Source organism: Bacillus rossius, chromosome 1, assembly GCF_032445375.1.
Source record: "Bacillus rossius redtenbacheri isolate Brsri chromosome 1, Brsri_v3, whole genome shotgun sequence".
NCBI classification, from domain to species: Eukaryota; Metazoa; Arthropoda; class Insecta; order Phasmatodea; family Bacillidae; genus Bacillus; species Bacillus rossius.
The window spans coordinates 269,980,379-270,000,475 of record NC_086330.1 but is presented as its reverse complement, the minus strand read 5'-3'; the positions used below and the strand labels follow the sequence as shown (position 1 = coordinate 270,000,475).

The window sequence follows — 20,097 nt, the reverse complement described above, 5'->3', positions numbered from 1 at the left end:
TCAACCCTTAAAGATATTTGGCAATAATAGTTGCTATGACTGTCCCACGAACTGAAAATTAAAATATTACGTTAATAGCATAATCAAGCAATGAAATAAGTGAAATCTGGTTTTAGTCTGGGACTTGGAGACGTCGCAGTGGAAGCACGTCACATCCCTGTAAGTTATAAATAAATGATTTATACTGTACCTAGACACTGTAGGTGAGACGTTGACCCGAGCAGAGGATTGGAGTTGGAGTCCAAAGGAAGACACCTTGAACTACCTATTATTTCATCTTATAAATGATAAGGATTTTGTACAAGTCATAATCTAGAATGTTTATGTTAATGAAATGTAAGATATAGGTGTAAAATTTATAGTCAAATTTGTTTAAAATTCTTTCAGTTACGTATTAATTAAATTTTATAACAGTAATATTAAGTCATAATGAAAAAGGTTTTGTTTTGTTATTAATTAAAATTTGTTTGCTGTTGTCATATTTTAACTCATTTGGTATAATTCCAGGAGTTCCTGGATTAAGAGCATTCTCATAGTGGCTTTACTGTTTCGGCTAGTGGACAATCTTAATTGAATTTTAAATATTGAGAAACAAATAAACCAACATCCACATATAACATATGAGTTAGCAAATCGGACTAGTATTTGTAACTTTAGTTAATTTGTCAGGAATTGCATAACATTGATAAAGTACTCAAATATATTATCATGGGTAGTTCAATGAACATAAGACACATATTGATGACCCATAAAGTTTAATTAATCCTGGAAATGAAATTTTTATTGTTTCTGAATTGCATAGTTCTAGGTGTTCTATCTTTCAATAGTGTTTGGCACCCTTCAATGATCAAATACCTATCAAATAGATGATGTTACAAATCATAGGGCAAAGGTAAGAAACCAAGATTTCTTACAACATACTTATGAGAGTTATGGTGACAATTATATACAAAAAAGGGATTCCAGTGAAGTATTACAACACAGAGTTAAAATTTTATTCCATAAGTATTTAGTAGTGTGCTATATCTACCAAAACTTAGTATTTCAACATATTTGAGAGTTAACTGATTACAAATATTTATTATCGAAGTTTGCATTCTTGGTACGTGTGTGAAAGGAGGATAACAATAAGTTTCAAAGGAAAATTTCCTGCAATTTTACTTTATAGTACATATTAATAAACAAGAATTGTAATTTTTGTATATCTAAATAACCTGTGTGAGTTATTCTTCATGTGTAAAAATGTCACATCAAAGATGTAAAAAATGTGTAATAGTTAGAGCAACCTGTTTGCGGTGAAAATAAATGGCAAATTTCGTCAATTTTTTTTTGTTGATTTCAGTGTATTTTTCGTAATTTTTAAAACTATTTCGGTAAAATTTTCGTTGCTTTAAGAAATTTTTTCTTTTTACTGCTTTTTTTATTACTTTTTAAAAACCCAGGTAATTTGTGATCTTTAAAATTTTTAGTTTTATTTAAGTCATATAGGAAAAACAAGAATTTAATAATTACCTAAATCACCAGCACCTGGGAAAAGTAAGGAACATCAGGAATGTTATATAATTAGGCCTATGGCATTTCAATTTGGATAGAATTTCAGGAATTTAAAACCAGAAATGTTACAAATATTATGAGAATTTAGGTTTTATTCAGTTTTATTTTTTTTTATTTATTTATTTATTTGTATTTGTGACATGCCCACCAACAGCTGAAACACTTTTATGGTGGGCACGAAAAAAAAAAAAAACTAAAATACAAAATACAGAAAACACAAAAAAACAAAAAAAAAAAGCTTATAACAACACAGAAACACAAATACATAAACAAGACAAACAAAGATATATAGAAATAAGAACAATAACAACTAGGTCATTAACAAAAATAAAAAACAAATACAAACATAATTAATACAGGTAAAATCAAATTATTAAATGTTAAGAGATATTGAAGGAAAAATAATATAGCTATGACAGACATAAATCAGAATATATATAATTAAACACTGTTGGAATTCAAATATATATTATTGTAATTTGTTATAAGTCTATAAATAATATCATTATTAGTAATAAGAGTACACAGAGTAGAGCGTAAGCGGGAATTGAATTGAGGAATTCTTAAGGCAGTATTTTCAAGAAGATAAGGGCATCTGAATTTATGAATGTAACAGTTATGAACAAAAAGAGCATCAAGATAGGCCCTACGGTCTACCAGAGGTGTCCAAATGGGGCGTGGGAGATTCCTTGTAATAATTAAATCTATAACTTTATTTTGAATACTTTCGATTTTTTCAGTATCTGTTAAGTTGATACCATTCCAGATAACAGAGCCATATTCTAATTTTGATCTTATAAGTGCCATGTAAAGAGAGATAAGTGAGTCTGAGTTGGTTGCATAAGAAGTAATAAATTTTATAAGCGCTAGAGTTCTTCGTGCATAGGAATATAAGTAATCTACATGTTTATGGAAATATAGTTTTGAATCAAGGATGATACCGAGATCCTTTGTGTAGTGGGCTTGAGAGATGATAGAATTCGCTAATTTGTATGAATATTTAATCGGATGGTATTTCCTAGTGAACGATATAACCTTGGTTTTATCTTTGTTGAGTTTGACCAAGTTTCTTAGACACCAATTATTAACTTTAATAATATCTTCTTGTAATAATTCACAATCCTCTAAGGAATAAATAATTTTATAAATTTTTAGGTCATCAGCAAAAAGAATTCCAGTAGAGTAGCAAAGTACTTGTGTAATGTCATTAATAAATATATTAAAGAGAAGAGGTGAAAGAGTACCTCCCTGGGGAACACCAAAACACGCATTATACTGAGAAGATCTATGATTGTTGATCGATACAAAAAAACTTCTGTTGGATAGGTAGCTTGAGAACCAATTGATATAGTTTCCACAAAGACCAAAATGGGATAATTTAATAAGAAGTAAGGAATGGTTTACAGTATCAAAGGCTTTGGCCAAGTCGAAGTAACAGGCTTCGGCCTGACCCCTATTTGTAACTATATTATATACAGGATTAAGAAAGGTAAGAAGATTAGTGGTAGTAGACATACCAGACCTGAAACCATGTTGATTATTGGTGAGAGTATTACTAAGTTGAAAATTTAAAAATTTAGCTATAATTTTTTCAAAAATTTTGGAGAACCCATTAAGTAATGATATTGGCCTGTAGTTTGAGACGTCTAATTTTGAACCATTTTTATGAATAGGAATCATTTTTGCTATTTTCCAATTATTGGGAAATATATTCGTTTTCAGACTGGTGTTAAAAATGTGATAAAGTAGGGGTACTAAAAGATGGGCACAGCCTTTAAGAATAAAATTGGGAATGCCATCAGGACCAGTGGATTTAGTTGATTTTAAGTCCTTAATTGCCCAAAGTATTAGACTTTCAGAAATTTTAGGCACAGCTATAGTCTCAACAGACATGACCGATGTAGTTATTGGGGGAGAAGTATTAGGGGTTACATATACACTAGAGAAATACTGAGCAAACACATTCGTTACCACATTCGGATCATTTGAAATATCCCCATTTACTTTAAGAGAAAGTTGTTCATAATAACCATCTTTCATTATTTTAACATATCTCCAGAAACTTTTAGGGTTCTTCTTGATATTGTTGTTTGTCGATTGAGTCCAGTGGATTTTGTCGCGTTTAATTAGAGATTTCACAGATTTTCTAAAATGAGAGAACTTTGCATAGTAGAATAGATTATTATTTCTTTTGTACAACTTGTGGAAATGTTTTTTAGATTTAAGAGCACTTATTAATTCGTTGGAAAACCAAAGGGGATATTTAGATTTTTTTTTAATAGAAAGAGGTATATAAGTATCAATTTTTTCAGAAATACAAGTTGTTAGTTGATCCACGAGATCATTAACATCAGTAGAACTATAAAAGTATGACCAGTCACAGTCATTAATAGAGTTGTAAAGACCAAGATAATTCCCTTTTTTGTAATTTCTGAACACAGAAGAGGGATTAATATTATTATGACATGTTTCTAACATGATGTTAATATTTAAAGCGGGATGGAATATATCTTCTTTGATAAGGATATCAGCAGAATGTGATACCAAACAATGAGGAAGATTAGAAAGACACAGATCTAAGAGATTTATAGCTGGTTGGGTACAATTAAATTGTGATAAACCAAGACTGGATGTGAAATTCAGTAGGTAACTGGCTTTAGATTTGACATGTGAGTGTATAATGTTATCAGGATTAGAATTAGACCAGTCAATGCCAGGCACATTAAAATCACCAAGAATCAATATATCATCACAACAGACTATCAGTTTATCTTCCAAGGCTTCAAAATAATTCCGGTAAATAATAGGTGTGATATCTGGAGGTAAGTAGATAGTACCAAGTATTAATGATTTCGTAGGCGTTAGTTTTATTTTTAACCAGACAGCTTCGATGCCGGGGAAAACGTAATCATACAAAGGATGCACTGATAAGAATTTATGCTTATTGATGGCAGATAAGACACCTCCGCCTCTATTCTTCATTGTCAGTTGTGAGTTTCTATCGTCTCTAAAAACTAAATAACGGTCTGTAAAATAGTGAGAGTTGATATTATTTTTGTTGAACCATGTTTCTGTTAAACAAATAATATCAAAATGTGAACTAATTAGGTTTTCCTGAAATTCAATAGATTTGGTTCGTAAACCTCTCACATTTTGATACGCAACTGAATATTCTTCAAGAAACTGTTTCACAGGTGGAGATTAAGATGCTCCTCCAGGCACCAAGATTGAAGTAGATGTGGATGCGGAAATAGAAGTAGAGGTGGATGTGGTGGATGCACTAGGCCTGATGATGGGTTCTTCAGATGCAGAGTTGTTGTTTAGAATTTGATCATGATGTAGTTTGCCGTAGAAGGGGCTTAACAAGCAGCCGTTAGGCCAAAATACAATGTTATTTATTCTAGAAAAGTCCTCTTCCAGCACGGAGATGTGGAAAGATGCGTAGGAGTTGAATTTAGTTTTGAGTTTCGTTACTTTAACTTGGGATAAGTTCAGTTCATTAGATATGTAATCAATGATGTCTTGTTCTTGCACGGTCGGATCAAACCTAGTTATAAAAAGTGCCTTCGTTTTTTTATAAATAGGTTTGGGAATCATTTTTAACGAGGATATATTTCTAATGCCCACTTTCATGGGTGTTTTTTTCATGACCAGTTCACGCTTCATTTCCGGATGGCTTGTTGACTTGGCTTTACGTGTGTGCTGTACCAGCGTAAAACCATCAGTGTCGTCACATTTGTTATTTTCCTTTGTGCTGTCGCGCTGAGTGGAATGTAGGTCAGAGGACAGGCTGCTATTACCGGCGCGGTTCTGTGGAATCGCGCGGTCAGCTGGCTTGGCGATGAAAGGCTTCTTGAGGGCCTGGCTGTATGAAGATTCAGGATGAATGTCGGAGAATAGTTTTTCTTTAATATTAATTAGTTCCTGCCTGATTTCTGCTGTTTCCGCTCTGGAATCCATAAGCAGGGTTTTCAGTATACAGTTCTCATTTTTTAACTCTTCGATTTTTACACATACCGTATTCATTATTTTGAGCAGATCTTCCATGTTCACCGTGTTCCTGTTGATACTTTCAGAAGTGAGGGAGTCATTCGATTGTAGTTCCAGAGTGAACACAGGTTTTACCGGTGTTTTTTTAGAAGGTGACCGAAACATGGTCGCACAGACGTCACTGTCTAGTACTGATGTAGATACATCGTTACTTGATAGATCAAAACCCGCGAATTCCGATTGGTCTAGTATTGAGGAATTAATTATTAATGATCCTGAGCACTAAATAAAAAAATTTAACACGCAGTTAATCGCTTCAAAACATCGAAACCGAGGAGCGCGCCCGAAACACGTCCGCTCAGTCTGAACGCTCGTCCGCAACTCTGAACGCTCGTACAGAAAGCACTTCAGTTCTTGTGTTGACGTCATCCGACTGAAGGCCACCCTAAAGCCCGACCCCGCTAACAGAACGCACCCCTAGCCATGGCCCACCCGAGTCAGGCGAGCACCGCGGAGCAAAGGTAGAATTAAAGCCCATGCCTTAACCGACCAGACAACAAGATTCCAGTACATTGTAAATTCAACATACATAAATGATCACATCACTTTTAATTAACAACCCCGTGCAAAGGAAGTGCGACAGAGGAGTGCCCGGGTCACTCACGTGTGGTTTTTTATTAATACATTTGTGAGTGCTCCCCTTGCGGCCTTCAGCCTAATTTAAATAAAGTAGTGTGAGACTTAATTTAAACCGCCCCAAATTTTCATGTATCATTCGCGACTGGAGCAGTCATCAAGCGACGAACAGTCTCCAGTGTGACTCAGATTATTCAAACTTAATGTAAACTTGTTAAATCCAATTTCCAAAACGTATATATGTATTAGGTTTAATGTTAATTTTTAATGTGTGAATTTAGAGCCAATTACAATCTTTTGTTAATATAATATTTTACGAATAACGGAACTTTAGAAACCTTGGCGCGAGAGGATGCTCACCCCTCCCCTCGCGCCAGGGCCAGACGCCAGTACAGAGCGACTCGCGGACCGGGACGGACGTGCGTCCCACGGGGAGCCTTCAACCATTGTCTACACTGATTTCATTCTGGTAATTATAGTCACGCTTCAAAACCTTTTTTAATTAACTCCCCGTGTGCGCCTGGTCCTTTAACGGTGTAGGGCCTATCCCAGCCGCTTAAACGTAAAACTCCCCGCACAACGCATTACGCGGGACAGTGCAGCATACGGCGCAGCCCGACTCCCGCAATAACAGACATTTGATTAATTGCCGAAGTGCACAGGCACCGGCCACATCTAGTTAAAGACTTTTAACTAATTTCATAGCGAGCCGCAGTCCACACAGGTGGGCCCAAGCGCCGCCGTTCGCAATTTACGGGATTGGCCGACTCCAATCAAACTCGTTCTCCTCAACCTCGACTGGCGTGAGGGCTTAACCTTAGTGACGGCGCGTCAGAGCACCCAGTATAAACAAAGTGTAATAGGGAAAATAGTGTAACTGTAACTGCAAGTGTAATTACCAACGTTAATAAAACGTCCACTCCGCACAATTCATGCGCGACGTGTATACGACAGTGCAAACCAGACTCGTGTATGTTATTTGTGAACCTCCCCAATCCAGTTAGGGATCAGTGTGCTATGCTGTGTAGGGCCAGTAGTGCATCAGTAATCAGGGACCCCTAACATCACGACCACCGCTGCCATTCCTAGTGGGCCACGCAGGGGCATTCGTACCCAATGACCCACCTCGTGGTTAACCACCGAGTTAGCCTGGTGCCCTCCCAGACACGTTTCATGTAAAAAACAGTCTTCCCGCTAGGAACTACGCCGGATCTCGAACACGAGAACCCGTGCGACGGCACTTGGTGCCCAACGTGGGGCTAAGACAGAAAATTCAAGATTTCCTTCACGTTCATTACAGAAAACTCCCACGAAAAACTTTTTTTTTTAGCCATCTATCTGTCCATTTTTTTTCTCCGGCCACAACGCGGAAACAGGACGGCCATTTTGCGCAGGAAAAAGGGATTAGGGTCAGACAGGCCGGAGCGACGAGGCGAGGAAACAAAGCGGCTCCCACAACCCCCCCTCCCCCATCGAACATTCCGGCCCAGCGCGTGACGCGGACCACCGACGTCACCACCAGCACCCCTCCAAACCCCTCCTCCACCGCGCCCGTTTCCGTCCTCCGCTTTGTGCGACTGTCCGGCCTCCGCTTCACACGCCCATCCGCACTCCCCTTCCTCCAGCTCGCCCGGTTCCGCCCTCCGCTTTGTGCGGCTGTCCGGGCACCTGTCCAACCGCTGACAACCAAGCCGCGCGCGTACACCAGCCAGCCCTAGTAAACAGTAAACCAGAACGACCTCAACAACATGCAAGCACCACCTAGGGGCATCATGTGCGCACACTGCGTACTGCCCAAAAATGTAGACCTGCTGACAGGATCACTGCCATGGTACCGAACGTGTCAGTGCACAGCCCACCTGAACGAAGCGCCTGATCACACCTGGGTCAGACCATGGGACGAAACGTCACCGGAGAAATCTCAGGTACCATTACCGTGGCAGTGGGTACCACTCAAAACGGAAAAAACGGCCGGCGACACACTAATCGACAAGCTACCAACTACGTGCCAGACGGGTACACGCACCCACCAGACCGATATTTACACCCGAAAACCATCACTCATCGTGCCGAACGCCGGCGCGTACAGCCACAGCCCCTGCTATTTAGGGAAACTAGTGCTACCGGAATTCAGCGGAGCCGAGCACAAGGACCCGAAGGAGATCCTAACACACTGCGAAGCGAGACTAGCGAGATCCGGGATGCCGGCAGACGAGTGGTCGGGACGCGCAAAGAGCAGCTGAAGGGAACCGCCCGCCAGTGGTGGGGCCTTTGGGGACGGTTCGGCATGCCCTGGGAAGAATTCACGACGTCACTCCGCAACCGGTTCGACACTGACCAGGCACTAGTCCAGTGCCCCTCCCGATTTTACGGCGAACACCAACGCAACTGCAAATCCGCCGAACATTTTGTAGCTCAGAAGATCCAGTTGTTCAAGCGAGTAGCACCCACCGCCGAACCGATCGCTGCCCTCACCACAGTGACAGCCCTGATGCGAAACGAACTGCAACCCTTAATGCGGTGCTGTCGACCCGAGTCCATAGATGCCTACGTACAGCAGGCTACGGAAACTGAACGTAACATCCAAGGACTGTGGCACCGCAATACACCAAACACTGGGCGCGGGAACACCAGCCTCGCACTTGAGCCAAGGTCGTCCATCAGGCATTACCCCGATACGGGCGGACACTGACTACCCACGCGGTGCCGCGCCATCGAGGGCGCACCATCGCACCGCGAAGCAGCGACACCAGGACGGTACAAGGAGACTCCACAGCGAAGTGACCCTCAACTACCACAGTGCCGACTGGGCTGCCCCAACGGCATGCGTCATTGGCACGCGTCATTGGCACAACGACTGCCCCACTCGCCAGCAAACAGCCCCACCAGGACGGGAAACGCGACCCCGGGGCTGTGGCGCTAAACACCATGCCTCCGAACACCACGACCCAGCCCGCGCAAGACACGGGGGAGACGCCGCCCCAGCTGAACCAGCTGACCCGCGCTCGAGACGTCCTGCTGCGCCTCCCAGTGGAAGTCAACGGACTTCCCGCGGCGGCCCTGGTGGACACCGGCGCGAGTCACATCTTCGTGGCACCCCACCCGGTACCACCCGGCACGCTGCAGCCACACCAGGCCGAGCTGAGACTAGCAACCAGTACCCAACCAGGAGTGACAGTGGGACAAACGGAGCTCAAGGTAAGCCTTCGGGACTTCACCACCACAGTGACTGCCCTTGTCATTGAGAACCTGCACGAGGAGATTGTACTCGGCCAGCCATGGTTAGCAGAGCAGGCGGCAGTGATAGAGATGAGACCTATGCGAGTCCACATCGGTAACAGAGAACGCCTCACGTTGTACGCTATTGGGGCCACCCCCGAAACACACGCAGAGAGCTTAACCTTAGAGCAGTTGCGCCACAGTGTCCCTCTCGAGCACCAGGCAGCTGTCAACCGTGTATTAACAGAGAGGCGGGACGTCTTCAGTGTAACCGACCCCCTCAGATGCACCACTGTCACAGAACATCATATCCCAACAACACACAACAACCCCGTGCACAAGTCCCCGAGAGGCTACGGATTCCGTGTGGCTATGGATTCCTAGAACAGCGAGCCATCCGCGAACAGGTGTCGGACATGCTCAAGGACGGGGTGATTGAACCTTCAAGCAGCCATTACAATGCATGCGTGGTGTTGGCCCCCAAGAAAGACGGCTCATTACGTTTTTGCGTCGACTTCCGTCCGTTAAATGCACAATCAGTGCCCCTCCACTTCAAATCAGCGCCGTGGCCGGACACGTTCGAGCTAGGCTCTTCAGCACACTCGACCTGAAGGCCGGCTACTGGCAAGTACCCATACGAGCTGAGGACAGGAAGAAGACGGCATTCACGATCCCCGACGGACAGAGGTTCCAGTTTCGCTCCATGCCCTTTGGTTTGAAATGCGCCCCAGCCACCTTTCAGGGGATGATTACCTGGGTGTTAGAAGGTTACCTAGGTCAATTCGCAATCACTTACCTGGATGACGTGATAGTCTTCTCTGAGACGTAGGAGGATCACGTCAGACACCTCGCGCTAGTATTAGAACGCCTGACCACACACCACTTAACGGCTACACCCCAGAAGTGCCACATTGGGACCCAAGAAGTGGAATTCCTGGGACACCTCGTGAGCGCGGCAGGAAATCGGCCCCAGCCCGGCCACTTACGGAAAATTGCGGAGGCCTAACCCCCACGGACACTCAAGCAATTGCAACGTTTCATCGGACTCGTGAATTGGCTAAAAGCAACATACCCAAATTTCCGCAGATAATAGTCCCGCTGACCGACCTGCTATCTCCCCAGTCGCGGTACCGGTGGAGCGAACACGCTCAACGTGCCTTCGACGGGATCAAAGCAGCCTTCACCCGCTGCCACACGCTCACGCGAGTAGACCCCGGGCGCCGCCTCTACCTGCAAACAGACGCCAGCGCACGCGGAGTGGGCGCGGTACTCTTTCACGTGGGCCAGAAGGGCGACAGGGAGGTCGTCGACTATGCTAGTGCGAAGCTCGGGCCGGCCGAACGCCGGTACCAAAGTAATGAGCAAGAGTGTCTAGCCGTGTTCTGGGCCATGAAGAGGTATCAGCCCCACCTGGAGGGGAGGAGCTTCACGCTGAGGACCGACAATCGATGCCTCACGTGGCTGCACACGATGCAGGGGAGGAAGGGCAAACTATTACGGTGGGCTCTGTTCCTCCAGTCTTTAGACTTTGACGTAGAACACATCCCTGGCACAGAAAACCAACTGCCTGACTTGCTGTCACGGGAACCTGACGGGCAGGCAGAGTTAACGGACACAGACGATTGGGAGAGAATACTACCACCGGGCACACCAGATGACAGGGCACGACATGACTTGGCGTGTAAGCGCATCACGGCCGACGTGGACGGGGACGAGGATCCGCCCAACACCGTAGCCGACGTACAACACCGGGTGGACCGGGCCCAAGGGACGTCACTGGACGCCAACAGGCGATCGCCGGGGACGAAGCATGAGGAGTGCAACAGGGAGTGATTATGGCACGAACACCGGGAGAACAAGGAGACTGGCGGACCTACGTCCCACCGGACGCTCAGGTTCTTCCACGACCACGACCATGACTTCGCCGGACACCCGGGGACCGAGAGATCGGCCGATACTACCACTGGCCCGGCATCACGTACGACGTACGGGAGTACGAGGTCTGCCAGGCGAGGAAGGCACGACGATGGGACGGCGAGGAGCAACAGCAACCCCGGGAGCCCACCACCGCCTTCCAGATGATAGCCCTGGACGTGATGGGCCCCTACCCCCGCTCACCACACGGAAAACGCTTCCTCCATGTGGTGACAGACTTATTCACCCGGTGGAAGGAAGTGTATCCATTCGGCAATGTGAGGATGCCCACGATGATCGGGATACTAACCAGAGAGTTCCTGTCACACTGGGGCTACCCCCAATCAGTTCTGACGGACAACGCGAGCCAGTTCCTGGGACGCCACTGGAAGGGTTGGTGCAACGACCAACAGATTAGGCATCATAACACGCCCGCCTACCATCCAAGGGCGAACCCGACAGAACGGCGTAACCAGGAGCTGAAGGCGCAGCTCCGCATCCGCTTGGGGGCGGACCACTCGCAGTGGGACGTACACGTAGCGGACGCACTCTTCTGCGTACGACGACGCAGTAATACTGCCACAGGACACACACGCTGAAATGATCCAGGGACACAACTTACCTTTGCCGGGTGAATGGGCCACACATGGCACCCACACCCCGACGAAACCACAGAAGGACGTGACCAACGATGTATCGCCCTCCACGACGGGGCACGACGCCGGCAAGAAGATTATGCCGCCAAAATAACGCCACTTACCAACCATCAACCACCCGCCGTGCAAGTCAGCGACCAAGTTTTCGCACGAATGCATCATATGCTTGCTTGGGCCTGTACAGCCCTCCACTTGGCACTAATATAGTATTGGCAAATGTCTTCTTATCTCGGAAAATTAAAAAATGCTTACTTATAATAACCTAACATTGGTTTACAGCCAGTGAAGGCTTAACGTACAGTCCATAACTTTAAAGTTATGCATCTAGGTGTGGAGAGAGTTATGTTTTTGTTCAGTGGTTAAAGTTACATAGTGCACCAATGTTGCACTTTTGTTTACTAATTTTTTGAGCTGGTTTGTATACGGACTATACCATAGGCCAGCTTTACAACATTATGAATAGGGGTAAATACTGACTGCACTCGTCAATGCATCTCCGACTTATGTCAAAAAGCCCGACGGGCGCAGATATCACTCTGCAGCAACGTGGTTGACAACACTTGCGAAAAATCCAGGTTTGAACACATGTAGCCTTGGCAAAAGGTGATGATATGACTATTCCATCCAGGTGACCCACATGTGCTGTTTAACGAAGGACAATCTCACCTGCGAAAGTATTTGACACAGCCATGAAGCTACGGTGCACGCCAGTCGACCAACTGCAGCTGTTATTGCCCAGTAGGTGGAGCGCAGTGATACCACTTGTTCGCTCGTGAACCACCCGGCCATATTTTGCCAGTACCATCTGCTGCAAACAAATATCTCTTCACAGATCACAGTTTACTAAAAAAAAGTTAAATAACTTTTCAAGACATTTATGGCAAGAGATGCTGAACTTGAAAGTCCATAGTCACCTTTACTATGGAGAAAATTCATGTTTCCATACAACGAACTGACTCAGTTAAACAGAATAAAACATAATACAAACCTTCATAATTATACTTTCCTACAAAGAAAAGATGTTCTAAAGACAAATCTCACCTGTTCTTCAGAATCAGTAGAGGGGCTGGATGAACATATCCTTTGAGATAAGTATGACAATACAGTTTCCTTCGAAACCACTACCAGTTGTACTGAGGAAGCGCTGACTATCATTGAATCCATCCTCAACAAAAAGCACACTGCAAAAAGAATACACACACTGTTTAAATAGTAAAATAAACTTATTATCATTTACTAGCTGATGCTCAAAGAGCCCAATATGTCACCACCCCTTACAATCTTCCTATTCTCAAGGCAATTTCAAACCTCCCACCAGCCACTTGCATGTGATGTGTGCTTGGAATAACACCAATGATCCCACAATCTACCACAACAGAGTGCAGCAGAATCAGTGCCTCATTCCCTTACTAAGAACTAATTAAAACTGTAAACTTTTATTTATCCTCAAATGTATATGTTATTTTCAGAACCCCATAAACATTCTACATGTTTACTTATTTAAGTTATTTGTCTGACATTTTTTGAACTGTAGTGACTGTCCCATCCTTTGTGTATTTATGCATTCCTCAAAAATTTCTAAACTGTTGGTGGGCATGTTACAAAAATAATAAACAATAATAATAAAAACTGCAAGTAATCGAAAAAACATTCTTTGCAAAGAACCCCTAAAATGCCCAGCAGTCTGGTAAAAGAACCTCACATATATATTTTTTTATAATATACGTCACTGCCATTAGAAATTATTTCAGCTCTATAACACACATTCAAACATTGTTGGAGATACAACAATTAAACAGTTGTGCATTAACTGTTCTGCCAAGCTGTTAAGACTGTCTATACTTTAAGTAGTTTGGTGGATCTGTATTATTTCAGAACTTGTCTTGACACATTGAATTAACATGTCAACACCAAGTAAATAAGTCTATAGAAATAGAAATGAGCCAAAACTTGCCTGAGTATTTAATAAGTTTTGAACAGTAACCTTAAAATAAAAATTCATTACATGTTGTGGATACTTAAGTAACACATTAATAATTTTAGGAAGGCAAATGTTTTCACCATAACATGTTAACAGCATAAATTTGAATAGCCTAACGATTATTTCAACTTTACGTCAGATGCACTGTCCAACAGTCTTAGGGGCCATCTTTCGCCTCCGTCGCAACTCAATAAGATTCAGCACTCCGAAAACTTTAACTTTGTATCGCAACTGATTTTCGTCATCCCGAAATCTTTAATTATTCTAAATCATGTTTACTTTTCCTCAGAGATTACTTCGGGGGCTTGACCGTTTATTTCAATATTTAAATCAAATGGCTAAAGTTTGTCATTAATGCAAACATTTTAGGCTCTGGACGTCACGTAAACCAGTCATGCTTTAGTAAGTTTTAACAGTTTTATCTTTTTATTAATTCAGGTATGAATGGCATGTGGAGCATAATAAATCTCAGTACCGAACATCTTTAATTTATTTGTACGCTCATCCACGTTTTCAAGACTTACTGAGCAACCAGCATTCGGGGTGCCAATAACAGCCCACTTAAGTACCCTCTCATAGTTAGCCCTATGCTGAGAGCGAGCCAGGGCCAGGTAAATCAAGGTAATTGCTCTCGGAGGTTACGAGTCTCACTCGGGCGACATCAGGCCCAGAGAATAGAATCTCCGCCAGGTCCATGTTCACTCAATACGGAGGCACCCATTAATTACTGCAACACCGGTAAGAAAATCCCCCAATCACATTATAGCAATTAAACTTGTATCAAAAAATAAGCAATAACCATTAATTTTCATAATAATAAATTTTACTATGGTTCTAAGGTATTGTTTATTGCTGTTAAATGATGGTGATTACATGTTAAGAAGAAAGAAATATGGCATAAATCCTACCAACATCAGACAAACAATTGGGAGAATTGTGCCAAATATTTCTTTAACTTAGGAGATGGTCCAACACATCTTTTAAATATGTGAAAATATCGGTAAAGATATTAGATTAAATTTTGTAAGGGATTGAAAACTGGATCACAAGAAAGTGTCTTCTCACAACCCTGGGTGACACTTAACAGTACCAATCAATAGGTTTATTGGTCAATATCATAAAAAACACATGCAGAGCTCAGTGACAAACGCACAGGAATTTTGTTCGTGAGCAATGACATGAAACATGGCTCTATCATGATATACTGTTTGTGCCAATGTGGCCACCATAATAAACTTTTGATAGTTTGAATGTTCTTTCCGTTGCTAGAAATAGCTGGAGATCGCTTACCAGTCTGGCTGATGCCCAATGCAGGTAGTGATTTGGTAATGAGTACTGGGACATAAAATAAGCTGACCAACATGTCTAAACAGTGTGGTTTAGTATTACCGTGATCACACGCATCTCAATTTTAATTGGTTCCATTGGAACACACAGATTTTCAGAAGGCAGTATAATGATCATAGTGGATAAAACAACTGCATCCAAACTTAAATCACAAAGCAGGTACAAATTATGCATTGGTGTATTATGCGGTAAGAGGCAGATGAACGTGTTTTAATTTAGTTTCTTTATCAAATACAGACTCCAAGATATAAACTGCAGCAGAAAACCATTTTCACATTTTTTTCATAGAAAATTAACTATACGAGCATAGACCAATGCTTGTGGTTGAAGACAATGCACCAGATATCTCCTGGAGACTCCGCCTCACATATGCTATTCCAACCCCCACTCCTCGAGTTGTTCACTGGTAACGTCTCTTGAGTGCAATTTGGGTCACTAACCCCCGTGGAAAAATAGACGTCAGGGCAGATGGAAGTGAGAGAGACCTTTCCATATTGCATGTGGGGTCGAACCCCCAACTCTTTAAAAACTAAACCGCTTACAAAACCATAACCAAGATGCGGGATCAATCTACCAGTAGTCTCTGTGAACACTTGATGTGTTCTAAGGTGGAAGAATGAATCACGACTTAATATCTTATTGACATTGGAGCCATTAGAGATAAGTAAGGATTAAAATATTGTATGTAGTTCTGCCGGAATAACTGGGTGAGAAGTACCTAAACAAAAATCGCCTGCTCATAGGAACATTAACCATGGTTTCTCCATAAATAAAAAATCCATATTTGACCCCAGCGAGAATCTAACACCGTTCGCCTCGGTGATCGCGGGATCTGACCACTCAACCACTCTGACTCCCTTCAAAAGAGAACTCGAATGTACTCAAAGGAAGACAGTCCTTAGATTGCTTTACACATCAGTGTCATTGAGGGTGGCTTATTTACGAGCATGCAAGTTTTTCAAGGAAAACTAAAGGATACAAACTACACAACTAGTTTGGAGTAGTTAAAAAGCTTCTTTGAAATTATGAATAAGCAAGAGATCACCCATAGGGCAATTCATAGTCGCTATCCGTAGGACCAAGACATCGGAAAACTACGTAGTATTTTCTTTGTACACCCATGTGATTGCATCTGCAAACATGTTTGTGAGGCTGCTCCTACACTCACTGGAATTGTTTCATTTACAATTGGCTATAGTCATGGAAGGGTCCACCATACCAATAAACAGAGAGGACAATAAAGCTAACATTACCATGAGGGGACAAGAATGAGTTCTTAAAACTCAAGGAACAGAGGAAACAACCAAATGAAACAAGTGCTTATTGCTCGTGGTTTTCCATTTGATTCATGAGGTCCTTGTTGATGAGGATTACAATTCCTTCTTGTTTAAAAACTGGTGCGCCTTGCAGACCGTTCTATTCATCATGTGCGACCAACTGCAAACAAAAAATAAATTTCACAGCAACCGATAAAAATTTTGGAAGTTGTTTGGAATATTATTCTCATAAAGTTGGCAACATTAATGTTCAATGACTGTGCTATGGACAGCAAACAAAAATAGCATCAGTATAACATGGATGCTCTAGTAGTAAGGAAAAGTGGGGGAATACCCCACTGGCAGGCCATACCGTATGATTCTTCGACTAGAGCTCTGTATTAGACAGATGTCCCATACATAGAAGACTAATGAAGAGTTGGTGAAAAAAACTAACAAACAGAGAAATGGAAACTAGAGCTGTGTTTCGGCTCATGCTAATAGTTATTTGTGAATTTAGTTTATTATTTTTACAGCTTACTTTTTTTGTACAATGCTGCAGAATTAACTCCTGCAATAATTAAGAGGTTCTTATTTTAATAAACAAGCATAGTGAAATGCACATGTTAACAATACTGCACACTCAGGGTGGGTACTGCCCTTCATATCTTAACATGTGTTGTGTCCCGGATTTCTGGAAGGGGCACACACGTTAACATGCTTATTTTATTTCTTGTACCTATTTTATTTATTTCTTGTACTTAGTTTATTTAAGTATATTTTCAAGACAATTATCATTCTTTGGGTTACTTGTAAGACTTAGTTCCTGGGATGCATTGGAGAGGACACATGCACATTTAGCCAGCTGATGCGTGGAAAATGTTAGTACTCTGTTAACGTCAGCGGCCATGTACATAGAACTATTTACATTACTCTGTGTGCTGAACAAACCGAGGATGAATCTGTGTGTGCGCCGCTGCGATTTCTGGAAACTAGGGATGTTACCGATGCATTGGCAAGAGATCGGAACTGGCCGATTTCAGGTAAATCACCGATTCTCAAAGAATCGGAAAACGACCAATTTTCCGATTGTAATAATTTATAGATTTATACTTTATACAGATAATTTTTTAATTAAAGTTCAGGACATACTTCACTATGATACCCAGATTTATATTAACGGAAACACTCAAACAATTACCCAAACCTCATAAGGCCGAACAATGTTATTTTTTCCAGTGGTAAAAAAACCTGTTCTGCAATGATCGCGTATAATAATTATGAACACTAAAAATGAATACAAAAAATATTTCATTTTAAATAAAAACTTATTTCACGAATTTCACGCATGTTAATCTGTCGTTTCTTGCATGCAATTAAGGTTAATTCTACTACAGGTTAGGAAGAAAACGAATTGTCTAATGGGTGAGTTTGGCACCGGAATAAATTCTGTCGCTAGGTGCGCTGGCGTAGCAGCAGTATGTGTTGATACTATGTTTTTTTTAAGCAATGTTAAGGTTAATTCTACAACAAGATAAAATTTACGCTTTTCTAATTCTGAATTTAATATGAGCTCACAAGTTATACACACATTAATCTTTCACTCAGAGACTCTTCAAAAGCTGATGTTCTTGAAAAAGAATCTTACAGTGTTCTGATACACTTACTGATTTAGTTTTCCAAATAAAAAAATAATTTTAGGTAGTTGGTAATTATCTATAAAATGAGATTTTTCCAACCAATTTTAAAATTAAAATAATTAGAAATAGTGTTTTAGATCTAATTTATTTCACTTTGCTGCAGACTCCGATATTTAGTATGCCTAGTCAACCCAGGCCAATTTAAAAAATGTCACTGCAAGGACTAAATAATTTCATTATAAGTAGTAAAATGTGGGAGGAGGGATAATTTGGGGTAAAACAAGAATTGAAATAAATAAAAGTCTCGCCTTCAAATGATGTTAAGTACCTACATTTACTGATAAAGTTTCATATATTATTAAATACAAAAAAAAAATTATTGTACCAAATATTTACCAAAAATTAATTAAATAATCAGAATCGGAATAAATCGGAATCAGAATCGGCCAATCTTTGAATCGTAATCGGTTTTTTTCATGAATCGGCACATCCCTACTGGAAACCCCTACATCTTGTGACCCCAAGCAACAGTGGGGAAGAGGGCCGATTTGACTGGACCAAACTTAAAAAATAAATATTCCAAAATAACTTTAATTGATATCTCTTGGTGCTAGACAAAGTCCAGGGCATCTAAAAACACCATAAATAGAGAATTGTTTCACATGCTTTCTTGTGAAAAGCCTGCAAAGTGTCTCAATTATGCAGATTCCACATTTATGTTTTCCTAACGTCACTAATGTATGATAGATATTCCCATCCTTGTTAGCGGCATAAAATTACGATGAGTTAGTTTGCGCTTTAAAAACCTATCTATTCCGATGCAGGTGAGACAGCTAAATAAACACTAAAAATTTATATATTAATCTGATTTTGATATTTTTTGATGTGAGAGGTTGATTTCGGCATACACATTTGTACATTTGCAGACATTAAAAATTTGCCCTACTTGGCCCCACTTTATTTTTGGTGTTAAAATATTCAGAAAACATTTATTTATAACATACATAAAAATTACATGCCACCTCTTGCCACCTTGGCAGGAAAGCACGAATGAGTGATAACATGCGTGGTTCTTTGAGTGCGGCCCCAGGCAGGGAAGCCAGTGGCTGGGCCTGGAAGTGCTGACCAAGGACTGAGGGAGATTAGACCTATGTGGACTTGTTTCTAGATTAAGCAGTGCTGCTGCCAGTAGTAAGTGGGAGTTAGTTGACACAGTGTGTGTCTTGCATGCAGTGAACTAAGTTAATGAGTTACGTCGGTCACATTCACTCACCGTGAGATATACGATCTTCTAATGGAGAAAAACAGCTATATTTAGAACCTTCAGTACTTCCATGTTTGTGAACACATCGAAAATAAACTTGGTTTGAGCGATAAGGATGAAGTGGTCAGATGTTCCATCAGGAGAATAGGTTCGCGTGTTAGACAAAAATGGGAACAGCACAGCAGAACTAAAGAAAAATTTTATACTGTTTGCAAAGAATGGTTGCACAAAACTGTGTGGATTAGGAAGCCTGCTGCAGCGGAAAGCACTCATCTTAATCAGGTAAGAAACATTTTTATAATTAGGATTACTATTGCATTCTGTTTCAGTATACAAGCCGTGTTAAGTAAACACTCCAAACAAAACTACTTAAAATTTGAAAATCATTCCAGTTTTTCGAATTATTGAGAGTTTAAATGATTTTCGAAATTAATAATCATGTATTACGTGTCCAAGTTGATATTTTACATTACAACAAATTGCTTTCGTGTTTTTTTCTTCTTTATTTTAATTTTGTAATCCGCATGGTACATACATTACCCAGACTGCTAAGCGAGTTCTGTAATAAGCACCAACTTCTTTGAATTGTTTTTCTTTCATGTAAAGCCGATCGGCGAACTGTAAAAAAATCTTGGGATTA

The 20,097-nt window shown here is 41.5% G+C and overlaps 1 protein-coding gene across 1 annotated transcript in view; it reads right to left on the bottom strand.

Annotated features, from left to right (window-relative positions):
• LOC134527397 (protein hobbit-like) overlaps nt 1-20,097 on the bottom strand; it is a 619,824-nt gene that overhangs the window by 401,982 nt on the left and 197,745 nt on the right. The window contains exons 13-14 of the mRNA XM_063360060.1: nt 13,011-13,150; nt 12,636-12,777 (exon numbers count right to left, since the gene is read on the bottom strand). Coding sequence (XP_063216130.1) covers nt 12,636-12,777; nt 13,011-13,150 — 282 coding nt within the window. The remainder of the gene's footprint in view (nt 1-12,635; nt 12,778-13,010; nt 13,151-20,097) is intronic.